At 44.7% G+C, this 21967-nt stretch overlaps 1 protein-coding gene across 1 annotated transcript in view; it reads right to left on the reverse strand.

The window, feature by feature from the left end:
* Positions 1 to 21034, reverse strand: part of PDLIM1 (PDZ and LIM domain 1) — a 53502-nt gene extending 32468 nt beyond the window's left edge. The window contains exons 1-2 of the mRNA XM_031015346.3: positions 20760 to 21034; positions 1607 to 1758 (exon numbers count right to left, since the gene is read on the reverse strand). Coding sequence (XP_030871206.1) covers positions 1607 to 1758; positions 20760 to 20855 — 248 coding nt within the window. The 5' untranslated portion in view covers positions 20856 to 21034. The remainder of the gene's footprint in view (positions 1 to 1606; positions 1759 to 20759) is intronic.
* Between the last annotated feature and the right edge of the window lie 933 nt (positions 21035 to 21967).

The following is a 21967-nucleotide window of genomic DNA, read 5'->3' on the forward strand; positions in this document are numbered from 1 at the left end:
ACCATACCTGGCCATACTTAACTTTGTATTTGTCACAATGTCTATGCCAGATATACAAGATGTCCCTTTTCAACATGTCAGTAAACAAATAAAAAATCAATTAATCAATCAATGAATGAATGTCCTGAACTCAGGCTTGAAGGAGAGGATTTGGACAAAGATAGAAACGGAGATGAGAATGAAGGGCAGATGTGCTTTTGAGGGGGTAGTAATAACACAGTGTACCTCTCATGGGGTAGGTCTCTGAAGTGTACAAAATATTTTGATATACTCCCCCACACTCGATCCACCTGCCAGTCCTGTGCCACAAAGCGAAAAAAAAAGCAAAAAACATACTTCACAGATGAGAATCTAACCAAAGGCTTCATGACAAAGAGCTGTGGCAGCTAAGGTTAGTGAGATAACAGGTGATCAGAATGAAACATCTGAATTTGATGCAGTAGGAAACAGTGAGCCAACTGAGGGTTGAACCAAATCACTTCAGAAATCCTGCCTTTGCGGGACCCCTTCCAAGGCTAAATGAAAGAAGAATGGAAATTCTACCCTAATTACAGCTCCCAAGGTGCTACCCTCATTCATTCTTTTATCCCCAGCGCTCCCTGCTTGTCATGTACTTAAAGTTACACTCAGTACTCTGCTGCTAATGTGTTCAAGTTTTTCTCTGTTATTGCAATCTCCCGGCATGGTACCCACTGCTCAGCACAATGCAGTAGCAGCAGCATCCTAAGGACATTTTTTTTTTTGAGATGGAGTTTCGCTCTGTCGCCCAGGCTGGAGTGCAGTGACGCCATCTCAGCTCACTGCAAACTCCGCCTCCTGGGTTCAAGTGATTCTCCTGCCTCAGCCTCCCGAGTAGCTGGAACTACAGGTGCACGCTACCACACCTGGCTAATTTTTTAATTTTTAGTGGAGATAGGGTTTCACCATGTTGGCCAGGCTGGTCTCAAACTCCAGACCTCAAGTGATTTGTCTGCCTCGGCCTCCCAAAGTGCTGGGATTACAAAGACAGCCACCGCACCTGGCCAGGACATTTTACTTACTCAAAATTTTGGTTGAGTTGGATCAAGTGAAAATGCAGGTATCTTACTGAAAGAAGCCCACATCATAAGCACTGTGAAAATCAGAGGGGGGCTGGGCACGGTGGCTCACACCTGTAATCCTAGCACTTTGGGAGGCCAAGGCAGGTGGATCACCTGAGGTCAGGAGTTTGAGGCCAGCCTGGCCAACATGGTGAAACCCCATCTCTACTAAAAATACAAAAATTTGCCGGGTGTGGTGGTGCACATCTGTAATCCCAGCTACTCAGGAGGCTAAGGCAGGAGAGTCACTTGAACCCAGGAGGCAGAGTTTGCAGTGAGCTGAGATTGCACCACTGCACTCCAGCCTGGGCAACAGAGTGAGACTCCGTCTCAAAAAAAAAAAAAAAAAAAATAGAGGGGAAATAAGCAATCTGAAGTTCAAATTCCACAGACCTTTTGGCATGCCTATAGTATATACATGGCACTGAGCTAGGAGGTCTGGGGGATTCTGAGATAGGGAAGGCAGTCCCTGCCCACAAACAGCTTCTAGTCAATCAGAAATGAACAAAACGTTTCATAGGCTTCACCTGGCTACAGTGAGAGTCAAGTTGTCTGTGCAGCCTTTGATTCTGTTCTGAGCTTCCAAGTGTGTCATATTGCTAGTATTTTCCCCATCAATGGCTGTGATTACATCTCCGATACATAAATTAGCTAGAGCCGCCTTGCTTCCAGGAGTGACCTAGAAAAAAAGGGGAGAGCAGGCTAGTTACTATTTGTCTCCAAACCACTAAGTTACCACCAAGTTAAGTATTCACTGATATGGAGCAAAGCCCTGAAAAAGAAAAGAGGGCTGAAATCATAGCTTAAATAATAACAATCATTTATATTATGTTATCATTGACAAAGAGGGCTTTTCTAATATGATCTCATTGTATCCCTATAGCAACCTTATGAGAAAGGAGGACAAATAGCAGTCCCCATTTCCAAGACCAGGATCTGAGGCTTAGAAAGACCTATGACTTACCCAGGATCACCCAACTAGTATATTATATTACTGGTCCTCCAACTAGTGTATTACTGAGCCAGGAAACAAACCCCGAACAGATCTGATGTCCTTCCCACTGAACCACATTTGCTTCCTTAAAATTAACAATTACATTTAAAAAAACACACACACACATTTAGGGAACATTATATACTATAACACCCTATTTCTTTAAAAATCTTAATAATGTTATATATACAAAAGAAAGTGGAAACACTGCACACTAAATTGTTCACAGTTATACAGTTTTGCAATGTTTTCTACAATAATATTGAATTACTTTTTAATTTAAAAAATTGTTGACCAGGCATGGTGGCTCATGCCTGTAATCCCAGCACTTTGGGAGGCCAAGGCAGGCGGATCACCTGAGGCCACGAGTTTGAGACCAGCCTGGCCAGCATGGTGAAACCCTGTCTCTACCAAAAATACAAAAAAATTAGCCGGGTGTGATCTCAGCTACTCAGGAGGCTGAGGCAGGAGGATCACTTGAACCCAGAAGGTGGAGGTTGCAGTGAGCCAAGATCATGCCTCTGTACTCCAGCCTGGGCAACAGAGTGAGATTTCGTCTCAAAAAATAATAATAATAATAATAAAATAAAAATTAAAAAAAAAATTGTTAAAAGCAATCAAGGATATCCTAAAGTATGGTAGTATAGGTTTATACTGGTTTAATCTCCCAAAATGACTAGGGTCATTCCCTATAGACGGCTGGTTTTCTGCAGACTGATGCTTCTAAAACCAGTGGTTCCAAATTGACAGATCACTGATGCTTGGGGGAAGCCAATCAATTACTGCAATAGGTCCTTAAATTCACCTGCCTACAGAGCAATACATGCAGACTCAATACATATCACATCTCCTACACTGATGTACAACCATTTTTCAAGTGAATATAGATGCTATTAGAATGAACAAGATCCAAACTCATTTTGAAATAGTACTCACCTCAGAGTACTATCTCTAACCAAGGTATCTGGTTAGATTTTCTAAACTAAGGTATACTAAAAATATTACTGTCATTGTCCCAGGGTAAGTTCACAACTTTTTTTTTTCCATATTACAAGACCTTCCTGGATGGGAATTCCAAGTCCACAGGATCAGGGTGGCAGTAACACCCCCAGGCTCCCAGTGCCCACAGGGCTCTGGCTACCCTTTGGAGAAGGCCCTTGACTCTCAGGATCCAATTGAGGAAGATCTTATGAACACCTGGGTGTCTCCTTATGGCTGAACCACAGGTAACAGGTTCTTCAAGGCACCAAACCAGGACACACAAGTTGGGTCCTAAACCTCAGTATCTGATGCAGTTTTCAGCAGCTACAGTTTCCGATTAGCCCTCAGCGCAGCTAGTGTGGTGCCGCTATTATGGTGCATTCCCCATCAGCACCGTGACCCCATAAAATGAGGACAAGACAAGTTGATCCTTGAGGTCCCTTCTGGCCCGCACATGCTATGACTTTATCAGGCAAAACTCTCCTGGAATGTGGCAGGATGTGGAAACCAGTACCGAGATCCTGACCTCCTAACCTTCCTTTCTGGCTCTCCCATCATTTGTTTACCAGAGATCTGGGTTTTAGGAAACGAAAGCAGCCTCCTGATTCAAGGTTCAGATCGTCCCCTCATCCAGCCACTGGGACAGGACTTTTTATCCAGGCAAGCACAGGCCGCTCTCATTTCAGTCAACAATGAGAGTTAGCTTCTGAGTCATCCAGTGCATGCAATAAAAAAAAATTCCTCCATTTTCTGACCTGTTGTCCTGAGAAGACTGATCTGGTGCATCTTCATATACATTTCACTGTTACTAAAGGACAATGCAGGCTCAGTTTTTAAATGGCTCTAAGCATCATTTTATTTGGGATTGGCAAGCGTTCTTGACTGACAAACTCTAACTCCAAGGAGAGCAGCCTGAATCAAGGAGAATAATGCCTTTTGGAACTCATTTATCATGGCTAAATCTAGCAGTTTCAAAGAGCAGTCCCCTTAGGATCAAATCCAAAATCTTTAACAAGGCCGCTAAAGCCAGTGCCTCCCTCCCCACCCACATCATGCCTCTTCCCCACTGGGCTCCAGCTACAGGGCCTCAGGACTTTCACACCTGCCTTTACCTCTGCCTGATTAACTTCTCATCTTCCAAGTGTCTGTGTAAACAACCCTTCTTCTCAAAGAGGCCTTCCCTCACCTCCAATCTAAGCTATACCCCCACAGTCATCCTTTTTTTTTTTTTTTGAGACGGAGTTTCGCTCTTGTTGCCCAGGCTGGTGTACAGTGGCGCAGTCTCGGCTCACTGCAACCTCCACCTCCCGTTCAAGCGATTCTCCTGTCTCAGCCTCCTGAGTAGCTGGGATTACAGGCTGCACCACCATGCCCAGCTAATTTTTTGTATTTTTAGAAGAGATGGGGTTTTTTCACCATGTTGGCCAGGCTGGTCTCGAACTCCTGACCTCAGGTGATCCACCCACCTCGGCCTCCCAAAGTGCTGGGATTACAGGCGTGAGCCACCATGCCCAGCCCAGTCATCCTTTTAATACACTTGGTTCTTCTTCACGGCACTGGTCACTTTATGTTTGCAAACCTCCTTGGTGGGTTAGTTTGTTTAATGTTGAAAGGCCTACTCAGCAGTAAGGTGCATGAGGGCAGGATTTTGTCTGCCTTCTGTGCTGTGATATTGCAAAAATTTTAACAGTGAGAAAATTATGACAGTTAAAGATCTGGCCTGACCAATTTCATCTTGCCTTTAACCTCCAAACTGTCTTTGGTCATTCCTGGACATCAGCAAAGCTAACTTCCGGAGAAATTTTAGTGTATAGTTTAAATGATGATAGCACTTTCCAAAACTAAACGTCTGAAAAACTAACGAAAGGCCACCAGGTTAGGAGGATGAGAAGGGCCTGAATTCTGCTAAGATGTAGGCATAGTTAAATGATTATCAGCCATTATTCCAGAGCTCACAATATTTGCAACTTCCCCAGTTACTCCTGTAAATAACACCCCTATTGTAGAACCTAAGATTGGCCTTTTGCGATGTCCTTTCAGGCTTTTGCATCTCTGACTACCTACCGGATGCCCCCCGACCAAGAAGCGAACTCAACACACTGTTTTCCACACCCCTGTGATGCCATGCCCAACCAATCAGCATTCACCTTCCCTAGCCCCCTGCCTGCCGAACTATCTTTGAAAACCCCTAGCCTTCAACTTTCATGGAGGCTGATTTGAGTAATAATAAAACTCTAGTCTTCCATTTAGCCAGCTCTACGTGTATTAAACTTTCTGTATTGCAAATCCCCTGTCTTGATAAATCAGCTCTATCTGGGCAATGGGCAAGAACCCATTGGGCAGTTACAGTATCCTCAGCACCCAATAACTGGAACATAGTAGGTGCTCAATAAATATCTGTATAATAAATGATTGGCTCTAAAACACCTAGTGTTGTTAAATATGTAATCAGCCTGCTTCATTTTATCCTTTAAAATGAATTATTTCAAAAACATCAAAAATATTTTTATTTCAAAAATCAAACAATCATTTCCCTCTACACTGCTATTCTGAAGCATGACCACTCACAAAACGCAAATGAGATTGGAACTGGAGAGGTTGAGAAGATGAAAAAGAAGTTTCCTTTCACTTTTTTACGGTGAACTGCTGAGAAGTCCAGAATGTCCAGCATTTGGTTCTAACTGTTTTGTGGGAGAGACATTTCTGCTAAGTATATCCCAGCAGGTCCTGGACAAGCTAGAACCAGTCTTAGGAGCCCCAAGCCTGAGTAATTGAGGTCTGGTCATCCTATCTTTCAGTATAATTTCTTTGTTTTTTTTTTAAAGCCAAACTGGTAAGAAGCCAAAGGAAATCTCAGAAAGTCACAAGCAACATCAGATAGGACTTGAAAGAAATTACACATACAGATTAAGTTCACATTCTTTTATGAGCTATCATTTTTAGGGGAAAAAATTGATTTAAACGAATAATGGGATTTGCCTTTCCAAAGCCCTTTCATATACAATCTCCTATTTGAGATAATAATATGATTACCTCACCACCAACATATTAGATAAACTTTACAGATGAGGAAATTGAGATTCAGAAAAATTGTGAGTGGTTCAAGTTCACACAGCTAAAGGCTGAGCCTGAACTTGAAAGGCTCTCTCATTGCAAATTCCATTCCTTTTTGCTTTAGCACATTGCCACAAGCAGAGGCTCCAAACTCAACTGTCAAAGCCAAAAAAAAATCCAGGAGACTCATCTGCACTGGCCTTCTACATAGGACCTGGAGTGTCACAAAGTCCTGATGCTGGCTGAGTGCCTCCCTACCACAGGACAGTCACTCCCCTGCCCTGTACTGATCTGGGGCCCAGTAACCCCACCCATTATAAAATTTACAAACCATAACACAGAAGTGACAAGGGTTACAGGAGAGAAGGCCTGTGCCTCCAACACTGGATAGTTCCTGTCTTGAATGGTGGATTCCAATCCTTGCCAAACACTATTTATCACAATCATAATCATAATGACAGCCATCAGTTAATGAACGTTTAGGTACCAAGCATGACAAAGTCTTTAGCAAGGGTTAACTCACCAATATTCACGTGATGCTACCAGACAGGCAATGTTATCTGCATCATTACAGATGAGGAAATGGAGGAACAGGGGTTAAGCAGTTTGCCTGAGGTTCCACAGCTGGTGAGCGGCAGGCCACAGCAGGCTCCAGAGTCCACCCACTTAACCAACTAGGCCACACTATCTGCTCTAATTTCCTCCTGACCATCAAGTTCCATCAGAACCAGCTCATAATAGAGTCAGCTTCAGTTTCCTAAAAAAAAAAAAAAAAAAAAAAACTTCTGGGCCAGGCATGGTGGCTTACACCTGTAATCCCAGCACTGTGGGAGACCAAGGTAAGTGGCTCGCCTTGAGCTCAGGAGTTCGAGACCAACCTGGGCAACATGGCGTAACCCTGTCTCTACAAAATACAAAAAAAATTTGCCAGGTGTGGTGGCACACGCCTGTAGTCCCAGCTACTCAGGAGGCTGAGGTGGGAGGATAGCTTGTGCCCAGGAGTTAGAGGCTGCAGTGAGCTGAGACTGTGCCACTGAACTCCAGCCTGGGTGATAGAGTGAGACTTGTCTCAGAACAAGAAAAAAAAAATTATATACTCACTCCGATTAGTTCAATGAACATGGCATTGCCAGCCTTTTTCCCCAGAGACCATATAACTAGATCACACAACTCTTGCTGCATAAGAATAAATGGGGACAGGCACAGTAGCTCATGCCTGTAATCCCAGCACTTTGAGAGGCCAAGCACTTTTGGGAGGTCAGATGGCAGGCAGATCACATGAGCTCAGGAGTTCAAGACCAGCCTGGCCAACATGGTGAAACCCTATCTCTACTAAAAATACAAAAATTAGCCAGCTGTGGTGATGCACACTGCCTGTAATCCCAATTACTCAGGGGGCTGAGACAGGAGAATTGCTTGAACCCAGGAGGTGGAGGTTGCAGTGAGCCGAGATCACACCACTGCACTCCAGCCTGGGCAACAGAGTAAGAATGTCTAAAAATAAAATAAAACAGTAAACGGGTTTAGGCACAACAATTTCCACTAATGAACAATCTATCATTTTCTGCTCAATTCATTCTTGTGTCCCTCACTCTTTGTCCCCACCAGCACCCCAGGCAGACACTGCTTGCTTAGAGGCCAACATGTTCTCCACTCCAAGTTCATAATGCAACTTTAAGACCTGTCCACTGCTGCCAGTCCTGAGCACATAAGAAGGTGTTTGAAGTTTAACTGCACTTCTAACTGGTGTAAATAAAATAGGATGATGATGTAGCTCTCCCACTTTCTTCAACTTACATTTAAATAACTACATACCTAAATGACACTACTATCATACAGAACTGGATGCATACCCATGACAAATAAAAAGATAGCCCTCCTCCTCAGTGATAATGGCATGTTTCTACTTCATCCCTCCCCTGTTCCTTCTTTCTCTCTCTGTTCATTCACTTATCAGACATCCTTATGTACATTCTGAAAGACAGTGTAACTTGTTCATTAAGATGTGGTTTCTGGAGTCAGATGGCCAGGGTTCAAGTCCTGCCTGGCTTGTGAGCTAAGTGTCCTTGGGCAGGGTATTTCACCTCTGTGTAAACAAGGATGCACCAAGGATGGAAAGAACAGCTTTGACATCAGAAGGCTGTTGCGAGGATTACATTAGGCAATTCAGGCAGAGCCCCCACTGTCAGGGCTCCAGAAATGTGAGCTATTGTTTGTAGATTCCAGGAACCACACAAGGCACTGTAACTCAGCTGTGAAAAGGGTGGTGCCTGCCATCAAGAAGCTCACAGTCTCCTGGGGGGAGACAAGCATGTACAACAGCTGATGAGTGTTGTGCTAGAACCAACAAGGTAGTAGGGGCCTAAAGGTGGAATCACGGAACACTCCCTGGAGGAGGTGCTGCTTAAAACTGTGCAAAGCCACAAAAGGAAAAAAGCAAAAGGAAAGAGCATGCCAAGTCTCAAAAAAAAGAAAAGAAAGAAATTTAGCAAGCGAAGGGAGAGGAAGAGGATGAGGCTGTAGATGTAAACACAGACTAGGAGACCAACAAAGAAACTGAAACATAGCGTCTGACATTGACTGCCCAGTCAACTGCCAAGAAACAACCACTGAGCCTTAGCTCTGCTGAGATTAAGGTGACTGCATTTGACAGATACTCTAACCTAACCGACACTCAAAGAAGCAAACCCATTCAAGGGGTCACCCGTTTTTGGCCTCTAGGTCAGCCATTCTGTGGCTGGCTTTCCCTAGCAGGTCTTTCAGAAGGCAGTCCTACTTAAAAATCACATGTTCTACTGACAGCTAGATGGGGTTCCTTTAACTCTCTGGCTCAAGATTGAAAGCTAGAGGCCTGTGAAATGGACCCAGCCAACAGTCTTGTTTTTTTTCTTACATTTAAATTACATGCCAATATTTATATATCAACAAAATCACTCAAACCCCTAGATTCGCAGCTTCTTTAGAAAAATCAGAAAATCTGGCAATTCTGGGCCTAGATTCCCATATGGCAACAATCAGCACCAAATGAGGAGACTCTGATCCTCTATATGAGACACATGCTCTCCATTTAGCCACAGGCTCTACCATGCTCTACTGCCCCAGCCACAGAAACCCAGTACCTGTTACCATTTATGATCATTCTTGCAGCTATTAATTTTCTGACTATCTCACCTACTCAAAACTCATTTATTATGGTATATAAGTTTCTAGCCATTTTTTCCCATTCTAATATACACATATAATTATACTTTATACCACAATATAACTACCTTCTTGACTCTTCTAATACAGTATGGGAAAAAAATAATTGAGCAGAGCTTACTGGGTAAGGCAATTCAAACCCCAACTCTAACGCTTTTCCTCTCTACTGCCTTAAAGGGTGCCAGTTTTTAGGGGAAATCATTTCGGAGGTCTGGTCCACATCATTTGTTGATTCAACCAACACGCTGAGCTCTGCATGCTACACACTGGGCTGAGTCAGAGTTTACTGTGATTACTCAGGGGAGCAAAACGTTGTCCCTGTGCTAGAAATGGTTTGGACTAGGGATTATAATTTGCCTTCTGTAAAATTACTAAAGCAGAAATGAATGCAGCAAGAAAATGTGATTCTCAAACAAGCCAAGCAACATTCTTATTTAATTCTCATAGGCAAAGAAAGAAAAGATAGCAGAGATCCCATTGGGGACCCACTGGGATTCAGCGACGAGGAAAAATATTATTTACCAGGCAACTTCCTGCTGCAAACAGGCCATATGCTTCAATTCTAGGCAACATAAACCCAATGCCAAGTTCTTAAAAGTTGCATTTTTTAAAATGTTCTTTTACATATATAACATACAGAATTTAACAAAAATGAGTAAGTATGAGCATATTAGTCCTTTTTAGTAAATTTTCTTTTTAAAAAAACAAATTTTAGGTCAGGCATGGTGGCTCACACCTGTAATCCCAGCTCTCTGGGAGGCCAGGGCGGGTGGATCACTAGAGGTCAGGAGTTCAAGACCAGCCTGGCCAACATGGCAAAACCCCGTCTCTACTAAAAATACAAAAAATTAGCCAGGTGGTGGCAGGTGCCTGTAATCCCAGCTACTCAGGAGGCTGAGGCAGGAGAATCACTTGAACCGGGGAGGCAGAGGTTGCAATGAGCCAAGATCACCCCACTGCACTCCAGCCTGGGCAACAGAGTGAGATTCCATCTCCAAAAAAAAAAAAAAAAAATTAAAAACTCTTGTGTTGCCTCCTAGCCCCTTGATACAAATGAGTTTGTGACCACTGGCTCAGTTTAAAAGTTATGGAAAGCATGATTATATGTAGAAATACTTTATGACTAGGATTACCAAATGCCCTGATTTGCCCAAAACAGCTTAACTATCAAGACCACACCATTTCATTCTCAGAAGTACTCCAGCCTGGATAATAAACAGTACTGTTGCCTTTTTGACAGAGGTGGGGGTTTTAACCAAATATTTGTCAAATGGTTTAAATGGTTCTAAGGCAGAGGTTTTTGCTTTGTTTTATTTTTTTCTTTTTCTTGAGGGAAAAACCGTGTCTATTCAGAAGGTTTATTTGTGGACAGGACTACAGGTCAATTTCCTGACTCTTCATGGAACGTTGTTAACCTTGCCCCTTGGAGTTGGCTCTAAACCTCAGGCCAGAAATCAACCCCACTCACCAATACTCAGCCAACTGTGATATTTGCAAGGATGAGGCAATGGTTTTCAAACAGGTTGGTCATCAGATCCCATGGGGGCAGGGATTCAAAATATAGATAGAGCTCCACAACCCATCTCAGATCCACCAAAGACAGCCTATACAGTGAAACCCAAGAACCCATACCTTTTAAAGCTTCCCAGAAAATGTTAATGCTCATCAGGTTTGGAAACACCAAGAGAGATGATGACTATGACTATCTTTTCCCCTTAAACTCTCTCCCTGAATGAAGTTAAAGTCATCAGGTAGACAAAAAGTAATTAGACCCTAAAATCTCAGCTCCTCCAGAAACACCTTCAAGGGCAGAACTTATACTCCTATAAAATACATAGAAAGCCCTTGAAAGGAATATCCATTAGAATAGTATTTCTCTATCTCTTACCAAAACAGACTTAAAAAAAAAAAAAAAAATAGGCCAGGCAGGGATGGCTCATGCCTATAATCCCAGTACTTTGGGAGGCCACAGCAGGAAGACTGCTTAAGCCCAGGATCTTGAAACTAGTCCGGGCAACATAGTGGGACCCTGTCTGAACAAGAAATTAAAAATTAGCCAGGCATGTAGTCCCAGCTACTCGAAGAGACTGAGGTGGAAGGATCGCTAAAACTGGGAGGAAGTGGAGGCTGCAGTTAGCTATGATAGCACCACTACACTCCAGCTTGGGCAACAGAGCAGGATGCTGTCTCAAACAAAAAACAAACAAAAAAATACAGCCCCTGTAATGTTGGTTAACACCCCTGAAAATGCTATGCAAATGAAGCATTGCATAAGTAATTTTGTTGTTTTTTTAAAATAGAGATGGGGTCTCACTGTGTTGGCCAAGGTGGTCTTGAACTCCTGGCCTCAAGCAATCCTCACACCTCGGCCTTCCAAAGTGCTAGTTTCACAAGCATGAGCCACTGCGTCCAACCAGTAGAAGTATAATAACTCCAAACAAGATATCTAAATAACTCGACGTGGGTCCTATTTTCCCTTGGCCAGAAAACTCACAGCTAAATGTAGTGTGCAATCACAGAACCAACTGATTTAAAGTTCCTGGCACTTCTCTCTCTTTCCTCTTCCATGTTCCAATTTTTTGTTAAATCTTATATGTGTTCTTGTGTTTTAAATATTGTAAATGTGTAAGTAAGTGAAAGACAAGCCTAAGACAAGCCTGCAAGTAAGTGAAAGAGACAGCCTAAATAATGATAGTAATAATTATATACAACTGGGATAAAGAAATGTGAGATTCAAGTTCAATCTCAATGCTACATGCCTTTAAGCATAATCTCCGCTGATTTAATAGTTGTGTCAAGGTATTTGGGTACAAATTTAACAGATTCTAAACTGGGGATAAAGCAGGACCCAGCTCTGTAGGATGCCATTTAGATGTGGAATTTGAACTCTCTTTAGTTAGAATCTTCTGACTCAGTATGTTTGTCAGCCGAGGCTGTGGCACAGACTTCACAGCCACATTATGGCTGCAGAAGCTGTATGCATTTACACAGGGTGACCTGAAAACATAACACTGTTTTAAAATGTTCTTGGTTAGTCTATAACCATTTTCTCAGAGAAATGAGGCAATAAAATAGGGTAGATGCTTGTAGATAAGTTGCACCTTAATCCAGCTTCACACTATGCATGGTGCAAAAAGAAGTTATTAGTGCTAAGGGGTGACAGTTCAAAGAGACGTGCTGCTCTCTCAGTCTGAAAGACCGACCACCATTTCTCAGATAGGAATATAATAAAACAGGTAGCCAAATAGAATACCCTGACTAAATTCTTAAGAAGTCATCGAGGCCAGGCGTGGTGGCTCATGCCGGTAATCCCAGCACTTTGGGAGGCCGAGATGGGCGGATCACTTGAAGTCAGGAGTTCAAGGCCAGCCTGTTCACCAACATGGTGAAACCCCATCTCTACTAAAAATACAAAAATTAGCCAGGTGTGATGGCGCACGCTTGTAATCCCAGCTACTTGGGAGGCTGAGGTGGGAGGATCACTTGAACCCAGGAGGTGGAGGTTGCAATGAGCCGAGATAATGCCACTGCACTCCAGCCCAGGCGACAGAGCGAGACTCCGTCAAGAAGTCGTCGAGTTCCTCAAAAGTTTCCAAACAAGCTCCTATGAACCCTACGTGCTTTTAAATAGCTCCAACAGCTACCACCCATAACCCAAAGCCTAAACACTCACTATACCTTGAGGGAATTACTTTCTCTGACTCAGTATCTTCATTTATCAAATGAAATTTATAATGCATCAACCTCATCAGGTTGTTGGAAGGGTTAAATGAGACTGCATTTGTAAAGAGTTCAGAACAATGCCTGGCACGTAATAAACACTCAATATATAGTAGCTACCATTAATATTTTTAATATTTAATAGTTTAATAGTACCACTAGGCTCTCTCTATATATCATCTTAATCCTCACCACAACCTTTGAAGACAAGCGCTATTATTCTCACATTGCAAATGAGGACACTGAATTTTCAGGGGTTAACCTGTCCAAGAACATACAAGCTAGTAAATGGACAAGATAAGGTTTGAACTAGATCTAGCAGATATCAAAAATGTATTTTTCCCTTGACATTAAGATGTCTTTAATTCTTGATTTGTTACAGTAAAAATAAGGCAGAAAGCACAAAGCAATGAAGTCCCAATAGTTCACTGAGATACAGTAATTTGGTTTTAGAAATGCTACGTGTACGGAAAAAGTCTGGAAAGGTTTTCAGCCAGCTGTTCACTGTGTTTACCTCTGTAAAGTAAGACTGGGGAAGCCTTTTACCTTATGCTTTCTGCAGGTTTATATTGTCCGATCTTTTAAACAATTACGCAGGCTTCTATGTAACCTTTACTGAACGATGACATGTATACAGCACAAATGGTAACGATACAGCTGATTGAATTCTCACATACAGAGCACACCCAAGGAAACAGCATGAGATAAAGAAGAGGACATTACCTGAACTGCTAAACCTCCCTGTGCCTGCCTTCCGTCACTGACCTTCTGGCAAAGGTCTGCCATGATCCTGACTGCTAACACTGTAGATTAATTCTGTCTAATTTTATGTAACTGGAATCACACAGTATTTACTCTTTACTCTTAGGTATGGCCTTTTTCTCTCAGTGTGTGTGTGTGTGTCTGTGTGTGTGTCTCCTCCATGTCACTGTGCATAGTTGTAATTTCTTCATTCTTGTTGCTGTGACGTTTTATATCATATAGTTACACCCACTACGTATCTATTCTATTGCTGTTAGACATGTGAATCGTTTCAAATTTGGGGCTATTATGAATAGTGTTGCTTGGAAAATTCTCAAACTTGTCCTTTAGCACTCATGTGGACCCAGTTTCTATTGACTATTTAACTAGGAGAACTGTTGGGTTATATGGTATGGGTATGCTCAGCTTCAGAAGCATAAGTATTTTTTATATTTTTTTTAAAGAAATGGGTGCAAACTATTTGCTGCATCAACCATATTTAATCTATCTGTATGCATTTTTTTTTTAGATGGAGTTTCGCTCTTGTTGCCCAGGCTGGAGTGCAGTGGCGTGATTTCAACTCACTGCAACCTCCGCCTCCCAAGTTAGAGCAATTCTCCTGCCTCGGCCTCTTGAGTAGCTGGGACTACAGGTGCCTGCCACTACGCCTGGCTAATTTTTGAATTTTTAGTAGAGACAGGGTTTCACCATGTTGGCCAAGCTGGCCTCAAACTCCTGACCTCAGGTGATTCACCCACCTTGGCCTCCCAAAGTGCTGGGATTACAGACATAAGCCACCAAGCCCAGGCTCTGTATGCATTTTCAATATCTTTATCTAAACTAGGTCCTATCTATGTTCTTATTGTCTTACTTGATATGAATGGTCGTGTCTATAAAAATTAGTCCCTGAGTGTTCACTAAGGAATCTGGCCTCCTACAAGACCGCTGTTTTCTTCAGAAAATCATTTTTAGTATTTATGGCATTTACCAAGGAGACAGTGTACTACATATGGGAAAGTGCACCACAGAACTCAGCCATGGATGAGCAGCCCAATTTGCCCAGGATGTGGCTAACAAGAGTATCAATAATCACACAGGGTGCTAACAGCCATACAGGAATTACCTTTTTTGTCTTAGGTTTCATGGGTATATTCGGTTTTGGACTTAGCTTGGCTACCGCAAGGTGGAAGTGTTCACTGCCTGGTCATCTTCATCTACCACAAGAACCATTCCCAAATGCCCTCCTATCCCCCACAAGCACGTCTTTCTCTAGCCAGTCCTTCCACTCCTCTGCTCTTGTTCTTCACTGTCCAAGTGGGCATAGAACCTCATAACTGGACTGTAAATTCTCCCAGGTGGTGCCATGACTTTCAGTTTTTCAGGAGGGACAGGGAAGGGAGGTGCTGCTTTCTGAGGTGCTCTGAGCTGAGGCCACAAGGCAACTGGAGGGCCACCCCAACCAACCTCAGGAGAATGAGAGGCTCCAGGGTGTGGAGCCCAGGAGTGTCTTATCCCTCATGTTGAAGCCTGCACCACCCTTAGCACTTTTCAGAGCTGTGTGCTGGGTTAACACCGTTAACAATGAAATATTGACAGTTATGGCTTATTAGGAGGCAGAATATAGTGGTTAAAGCTGGCCTGGAAGTGAGTCTGCCTGGCTTCACTTCCCAGCTCTGCAATTGTCTGACTTTGTGTTCTGTGTCCCTCTGTCATGGGTTGTGGGGAATACAGAAGAAGATAATGTAAGTGCACACTTAGCACAGAGCAGGCACTCAAAAAATGTTAGCTGCTATTAATATATTACTATGACATAGAGATTAAGACTACAGGCTTGGAAGCCGGACTCCCCAGCCAAACTCCAGGTCTACCACTCACTGCTATATGATGCAGGCAGTGTACTTAAAGTCTCCATGCCTCAGTTCCCTCATCTGTAAAATGGGGATCTTAATCCTACCTCACAAAATACGTGTGAAGATCACTGAATATATTATGGTCTTAGAATGGTGCCTGGCATATTAAAAGTCCTATATATGTTTTAACTATGGTTATTACTGCAAGCAGATCAAATAAATATTTCTCACACAAATCTTTCAAATGTAAATGGATGCTGCTGTGATTAACAGAAGACAAATACATCTGAAACATTCCTGAATTCATAGTGTTTTCTAAATCAACTTATGATTGAAGGTACAACTAATGCCATGAGAGACTACGACACTCTAACAATAAAAAAGTGGGCTCTTGGCTCATGCCTGTAATCCCAGCACTTTGGGAGGCTAAGGTGGGCAGGTCACTTGAGGCCAGGAGTTTGAGACAAGCCTGGCCAACATGGCGAAACCCCATCTCTACTAAAAATACAAAAATTAGCCACATGTGGTGGCTCATGCCTGTGATCCCAGCTACTCAGGAGGCTGAGGCACAAGAATCACTTGAACCCAGGGGGTGGAGGTTGCAGTGAGCCGAGATCATGCCACTGAACTCTAGCCTGGGCGACAGAGCGACACCCTGTCTCCAAAAAAAAAAAAAAAAAATGTAGCTCTCATATTCAAAGGGTATGAAAACCTCTGGGTTTGCTTGCTTATTATTTTATCTTTACAGGGAATATTATTTTATTTTATCTTTACAGGGAACTGAACCCAGGAGAAGACATATGATTTTCCCAGGATCACCCACCAACGTGCTCCGGACTAGAGCTCAGCTTGAGTCCCTGCCCTGGACACTGTACCAGGCCCTCAATTAAAGTCCTGGAAGCTTCCCCCAGGCTTTCCTCTGAGACCTACTGGAAGCGAAATAATCCTTTAAAAGTTAGTTTTCTGACACAACCACTTTTGCTCCAGTCTCTACCCTATCCTTTACAAGGAAGTTGAGTAGTAAGTCAGCCAGTGAGAAATTATGTAAATCAACCAAATTACCTAACCTGTGAGCACCTGAGCTTTTCTGTTTGCAAAAGGCAAAGAATGCTAGCTTTCCTCTCCTCTGTGGAGCAAGAGTTAAGGCATGGCCTAAGAATGTGCCAGTCCTATCCTGATCCCAGTACACAGCAATTCCTTGGTGCTTTTCCCAGTCCTGGTCAGCCTAGGAGAATATGACCCAGATGCTTAGATGACACTCTCCTCTCAGTCATCTACCTGGCTACAATACCCTAAAGCCATTGTTCTTCCCTCTTGCCTCCTCAAACAAACCAGCAAGGTTGGCATCAGGAGTTTAGGGAGGCGAGACTATCTGGTCAGAGGGTGATAATGTAGTATGGGCTCAGGCATTCACTTACATGTCATTCTCTTTGGTTTGTCCTCTTCCCCCTCTCTCCTTAAGTCAGCTGCGAGCAGCTGAAGTCGCTAATATTTCCCAGGTATCAATTTCACAGACCAAGGGCATGCAGCACAATGGCCATTAAAACATAATGACCCTTTTTGGACATTTCCTGCTTTTCATAATCTGAGAGACAAACCCTTCTCTTTCAATCTTTACGACATGATGTAAAATCTATCTGAATCCGGAAATACCACTCTTAAAAATCAGAAATGACCCTCTGGCCACAGTAACCATTATTAAGCATCCCTTGGGATACTTGAGAAAAAGCATAAGCACTTGCCACAAAACCGCTCAGCTCTTAGCAAAGGGTTCCCCAGGACTCCAGAGACAAATGAGCAACTCCTCCAACTAAGGGCATCCCTTGATCTTGGCCTCACCCTTTCCTGTCTTTTATCAGTTGCTGGGAGAGAAAAACAGTCAACATAAACTGAGTTGCAATGTTGGCCTGGGTATTTCTCTGAAGGCTTCCCTTGAAAGTAACTACAGGGAATGAGAAATTAACATGGAAAATTTTTTTAATTAAATAAATACCTCAAGGAAATGGGCAAGTGTTGATTTGAAGCAGGAACTGACAGAAAAAAATATCAGAGAACAGTGGCAAATGTGTGGCTGGATCATCAGGGAACACAAGGCAAGAGCACTAAACGAGAATGTGGGTAAAAGAAGCTAGCCTATGTCCACTTAAAGTTGGAAACCTGGGTTGAAATTTTAAGTTGATAACGATACTAGATGAAAACATTAAGAAGCTAAAGAAGCTGTTCACACAGACACACACACGTGTTCTGTATGAGTCTGTTCAGAAACAGGCAAAATTAAGCTATGGTATTTGGGATACCTAATTTAGGTGGTAAAACTATGAAGAAAAGCAAGGAAGGGATTACCATAGGTCAGGATAGCATTACATTTAGGGAACTTTTGGGTGCTGCAATATTCTATTTCTTGACTTGGGTAGTGATTATACAGATGCTTGCTTTATAATCACTTGCTGTGCATTTGTATTTTATGATTTTTTATTCCACAATAAAAAATAAGTTAAAAAATAAAAAAAAAAATTGCAAGTACATAAGATTAGCATTATATTAAGAAGCTTTAGCAGTTTAGCAAAAGACTGGAGCCAATACCACAATAATTCATGCAAGAGAAAGCAAACATGGTTATTTAAATAAAAGGCACTCCTCTCCCAGCCTAATTTTATGGTTTGCTTTGGTGTGGAGACTCAAAGTCTATCATATACAAAACTATACCAGCAAATTGCCCAGGATGATAAATAATGTAGCATACCTACCAATCAGAAAGTGTGTACAGCTCTTTGTCAGTGCTCACATTTCCTCACTATCACTATTTACGGAGCACTCTCACATACCTTAACTCACAGCCAAGGGCTGGTGCTATCCCCACTGCAGAGGTTTGTTTTTTTTTTAAGTAGCCTCAGACAGTGGAAGATTCACCCCAGGTACAGCTCAAGCAAGAAGACACTGGACCAGCACCAGATCTCAGATGGCCACACCAGGGTCCCTTTATGACAATGACTTTCCCATTCCCATGAGGTGAACAGGCTCACAATTTTTCCATGTATTAATAAGGAGCTGAAGAGAAACAAATAAATTACTGTCAGCATGAAAATGTTACCTCTTCTGAGTCACTTCCACTTTTCCATTAAAGCACCTGCCAAGGGCATTATAAAGATTAGCTTCCCTCACTAGACCATGAACACCTTGAGAATGGAGCTGTGCCCTCTCATCTCTGAGGCGTTTGCACAGTTTCTGGAATATGATACGTGCTCATTAAACACGTGCACACGCCATAAATAAATAATATAAATAATAAATGAGTGAATATATGAAGGTAAAAACCAATGAATTCACAGTGTGGTGTTTTCCACCCCATTCCATCATTCACTCATGCATTAAGACTTTTAAAAGCAGCTAAAGTGAAAGGCAGTAACTGCCCTTTTAACAGATTGCCAATACGTCCTCCACTACTTAAAAAAGGGTTTCATGTCATATATAAATATCAGAAGTGGAGAGGGCTGACAGGTTAATTATAGACACAAAGAACAGGGACAAATGGACTATGAGGTAAGCGAGTTGAAATGTGCAGACACAATGTCCTCCCTGGACAAGCATTTATTAATAAGGCTGCAAGGATTTACCCAGCCAGGCCAGGTACAGGTCTGCTACCAAGCTCGGGGACGATTCTGGGGAAGGCACAGTTCCTGCGCTTGAGGAATTAGGCTGGTGGCTGGAAAGGCAGTGTGTACCTTTGAGAATAATCAGAGGTCTCTGTGGGACGAGGCAAACAGGCGGAAGATAAGGCCCAAAAACTGGCCCGCCTACTCTTTTAGGGGGGTGAGATAGAGAAGACCTCCTCACTGGGCCAGGCCAACCGGGAAAGAAGCATGGGTAGGACTGTGGCTGGCAGACAAGTCAAGAGGAGGCCACCAATTCTTCTCCTGCACCTCCCACCAAACTCCTTCAGCTGCTGGACGCAGGAGCTTGAGTCAAAAGGATCCATAAGGATATTTCCCTTTCTTCTCCACCCTTCCCCCAACCCCAAGTAAAAAAGAAGGATGTTTAGAAGGTCTGGGAGACAAGCTGAAGGGCAGCTTCAGCAGGCAGATGAGCCCAAGAATGGAATGTGCCGCCTACAGGCAAGGAGTGGCCATGGGTGGGGAGAAAGGGGACTTCTTTTTCTCCCTTTCCTCATTCGAGGTACTTACTGAGTCTCTTCTTGGTGCCCAAGCACTGAACGTGACATCTCTTAGTGGGACATCAACCTGTGTTTGGCCAGATTAAATGGCCAAAGCCCAGACCTCTGAACACTGAGTCTGGGTCTCCCTGGGGGTTTCACTTTATTAGGGGGGCAATGGTTCTGGTGGCCCCTGATTCAACGTGAGTCCTTCTAAAGATCCGAAGCCCCTCTAAGATTTCAAGCACCTCAACCCCACCCCAGGTGGACACCCCATCGCAGTATCTACTCATGCCCTGAGAAAAAAGGGCTGGTGCGGGGAGGGGAAAGAGATAATCTGGGAATGCTAGGAAGAATGACGGCGGGGCCACGTTCTGCAGAGGGGAGAAGAATGACCAAGAGGGTTTACTTGAGTTTGTTTGTTGTGTTTATTTCCCGAATCCAGCACATTCTCCAAAAGGCATTCGAGGGGCGAGCCTCTGCCGTGGGTCAAGTCCAAAGAGCGTGTTTCGGTTGTTTTTTTAGGTTAATCCCACTTACCCCCAACCCCAGTAAACTTCCCACCCACCCCACCTCACTTTCCAGGTCTTTCCTGTTGCGTTCGGCTGCACTGCGATCTGGGAAGAAGGGAGAAGTGCCATCTCCCAGCGCGCGGGATCTGCGGGGACCCTCGTCCCCTCGCTGGTTGACAAAGAACTAACACCCGCCCCGCCGCGCTTCCGGGGCCAAAGAACGAAAACTGCCTTCTTTTTTTCTGGCGGACACGGAGCGCGCCCGCGGCGGGCCGGCCAGCCCGGGAGCGCAGCCTCCGCGAAGGGGCGGCGAGGAGCGGCGGGGCCCGGGCGCGCGGAGAGCGCTCAACTAACAGCGCACCTGGACGCGCCCGGCTGCGGTTCCGACTCCGTCCCCGACCGCGCCCGCGGGGCCCCAGTCTCCGCATATCACCTCCCATAGCGCCCCGCTTCCACGCACGTCCCAGCTGCTCTTACCCGGGAAATGGCGAGAGGCTGCTCGAAGTCCTTGCCGCCCACGAGGCGGAAGCCCCACGGCCCCGGGCCCTGGAGGACTATCTGCTGGGTGGTCATGGCGCGGCTGTGGCGGGCGACGACCCGCGGGGACAGACGGGCAGGACGCGCGGAACAGCTTGCAGGGCACCCCCGGCGGCTGTCGGAGAAAGAGCGGCGCGGCGCGGCGCGGGCCCGGGGAGCCTGGGGCTGGCGGGGGCAGGGCAACCGCGAGGGCCAGGGCGGGGGCGGCTCCGCCCAGGCCGCGTCGCCGCCCGCCGCCCCGCCCGTCCTCCCGCCCGCAGCCGCTCCCCGCCCTGCGCGCCGGCCTGGGGGCCCCCGGCCCGGAGTCCCGCCGGGAGAGCGCGAGTCAGATGCGGGGCCGGGGCTCTCAGCAGCTCTGCCCGGGACCCCACACCGCCTCCCTCCCTCCTGTACGCACGGCCGCACCGCGGCTCTCGGGCCCGGGGCGGGTGCTAGGTGAGAGGGAAGCAGGTCCCGACAGCGAGACAAACTCGCGCCTCGTGCTTTGTAAAACGAGAAATTTTAAGTGCTGTGCCAAGTCAGCCCTCTGAGGTCAGCTCCGACTTCCCATTTGCTTTTTGTAATCGGTAATAATGTTTAAAAGGTGCTTTCGAACGATCTCATTTGATGCTGAGGCAACCGGGACGTTTAGTCCCATTTTACAGATGAAGTAACTGAGTCTGCTCAGTAGGTGAGAAGACTTGCCCGAGGCTACACCACTCGTCAGCATCTGGACCACTGCCCGGGCCCAGTGCTACAGAACCCCATCCTGGAACTTTTATAATGCTAATGAGACCATCACACAGGTTATAACTGAACTTCAAGGCCTTCCTAGAAATCTTTCCTCCAGGCTGGAGTTCATGGTAGGTTCTGACCTCAACAGTTCAAACCTCAAGTTTGGGGCGGGCCAAGGGCCAAGTCAATGCAAAAAAAGAGCTGAGTCCGGAGACCTGGATTCCCAGCCTCCCACCAGCTTCCTAGCCAGGCTCCCCCTGACGCCCTCCCGGTGGAGTGCATTCTCCACGCCGGACCAGACCATTTCTCATGCTGTCCATGGCGTCCCCACCTCACCACCAGTGAAAACCCAGATCCTTACAATGCCTACAAGGCCACCGCTAGAATGGCCCCAACTCCCTCTCTGACCCCAACTCCTCCTGCCCTTTCCTCAC

Source organism: Gorilla gorilla, chromosome 8 (genome assembly GCF_029281585.2).
Source record: "Gorilla gorilla gorilla isolate KB3781 chromosome 8, NHGRI_mGorGor1-v2.1_pri, whole genome shotgun sequence".
NCBI classification, from domain to species: Eukaryota; Metazoa; Chordata; class Mammalia; order Primates; family Hominidae; genus Gorilla; species Gorilla gorilla.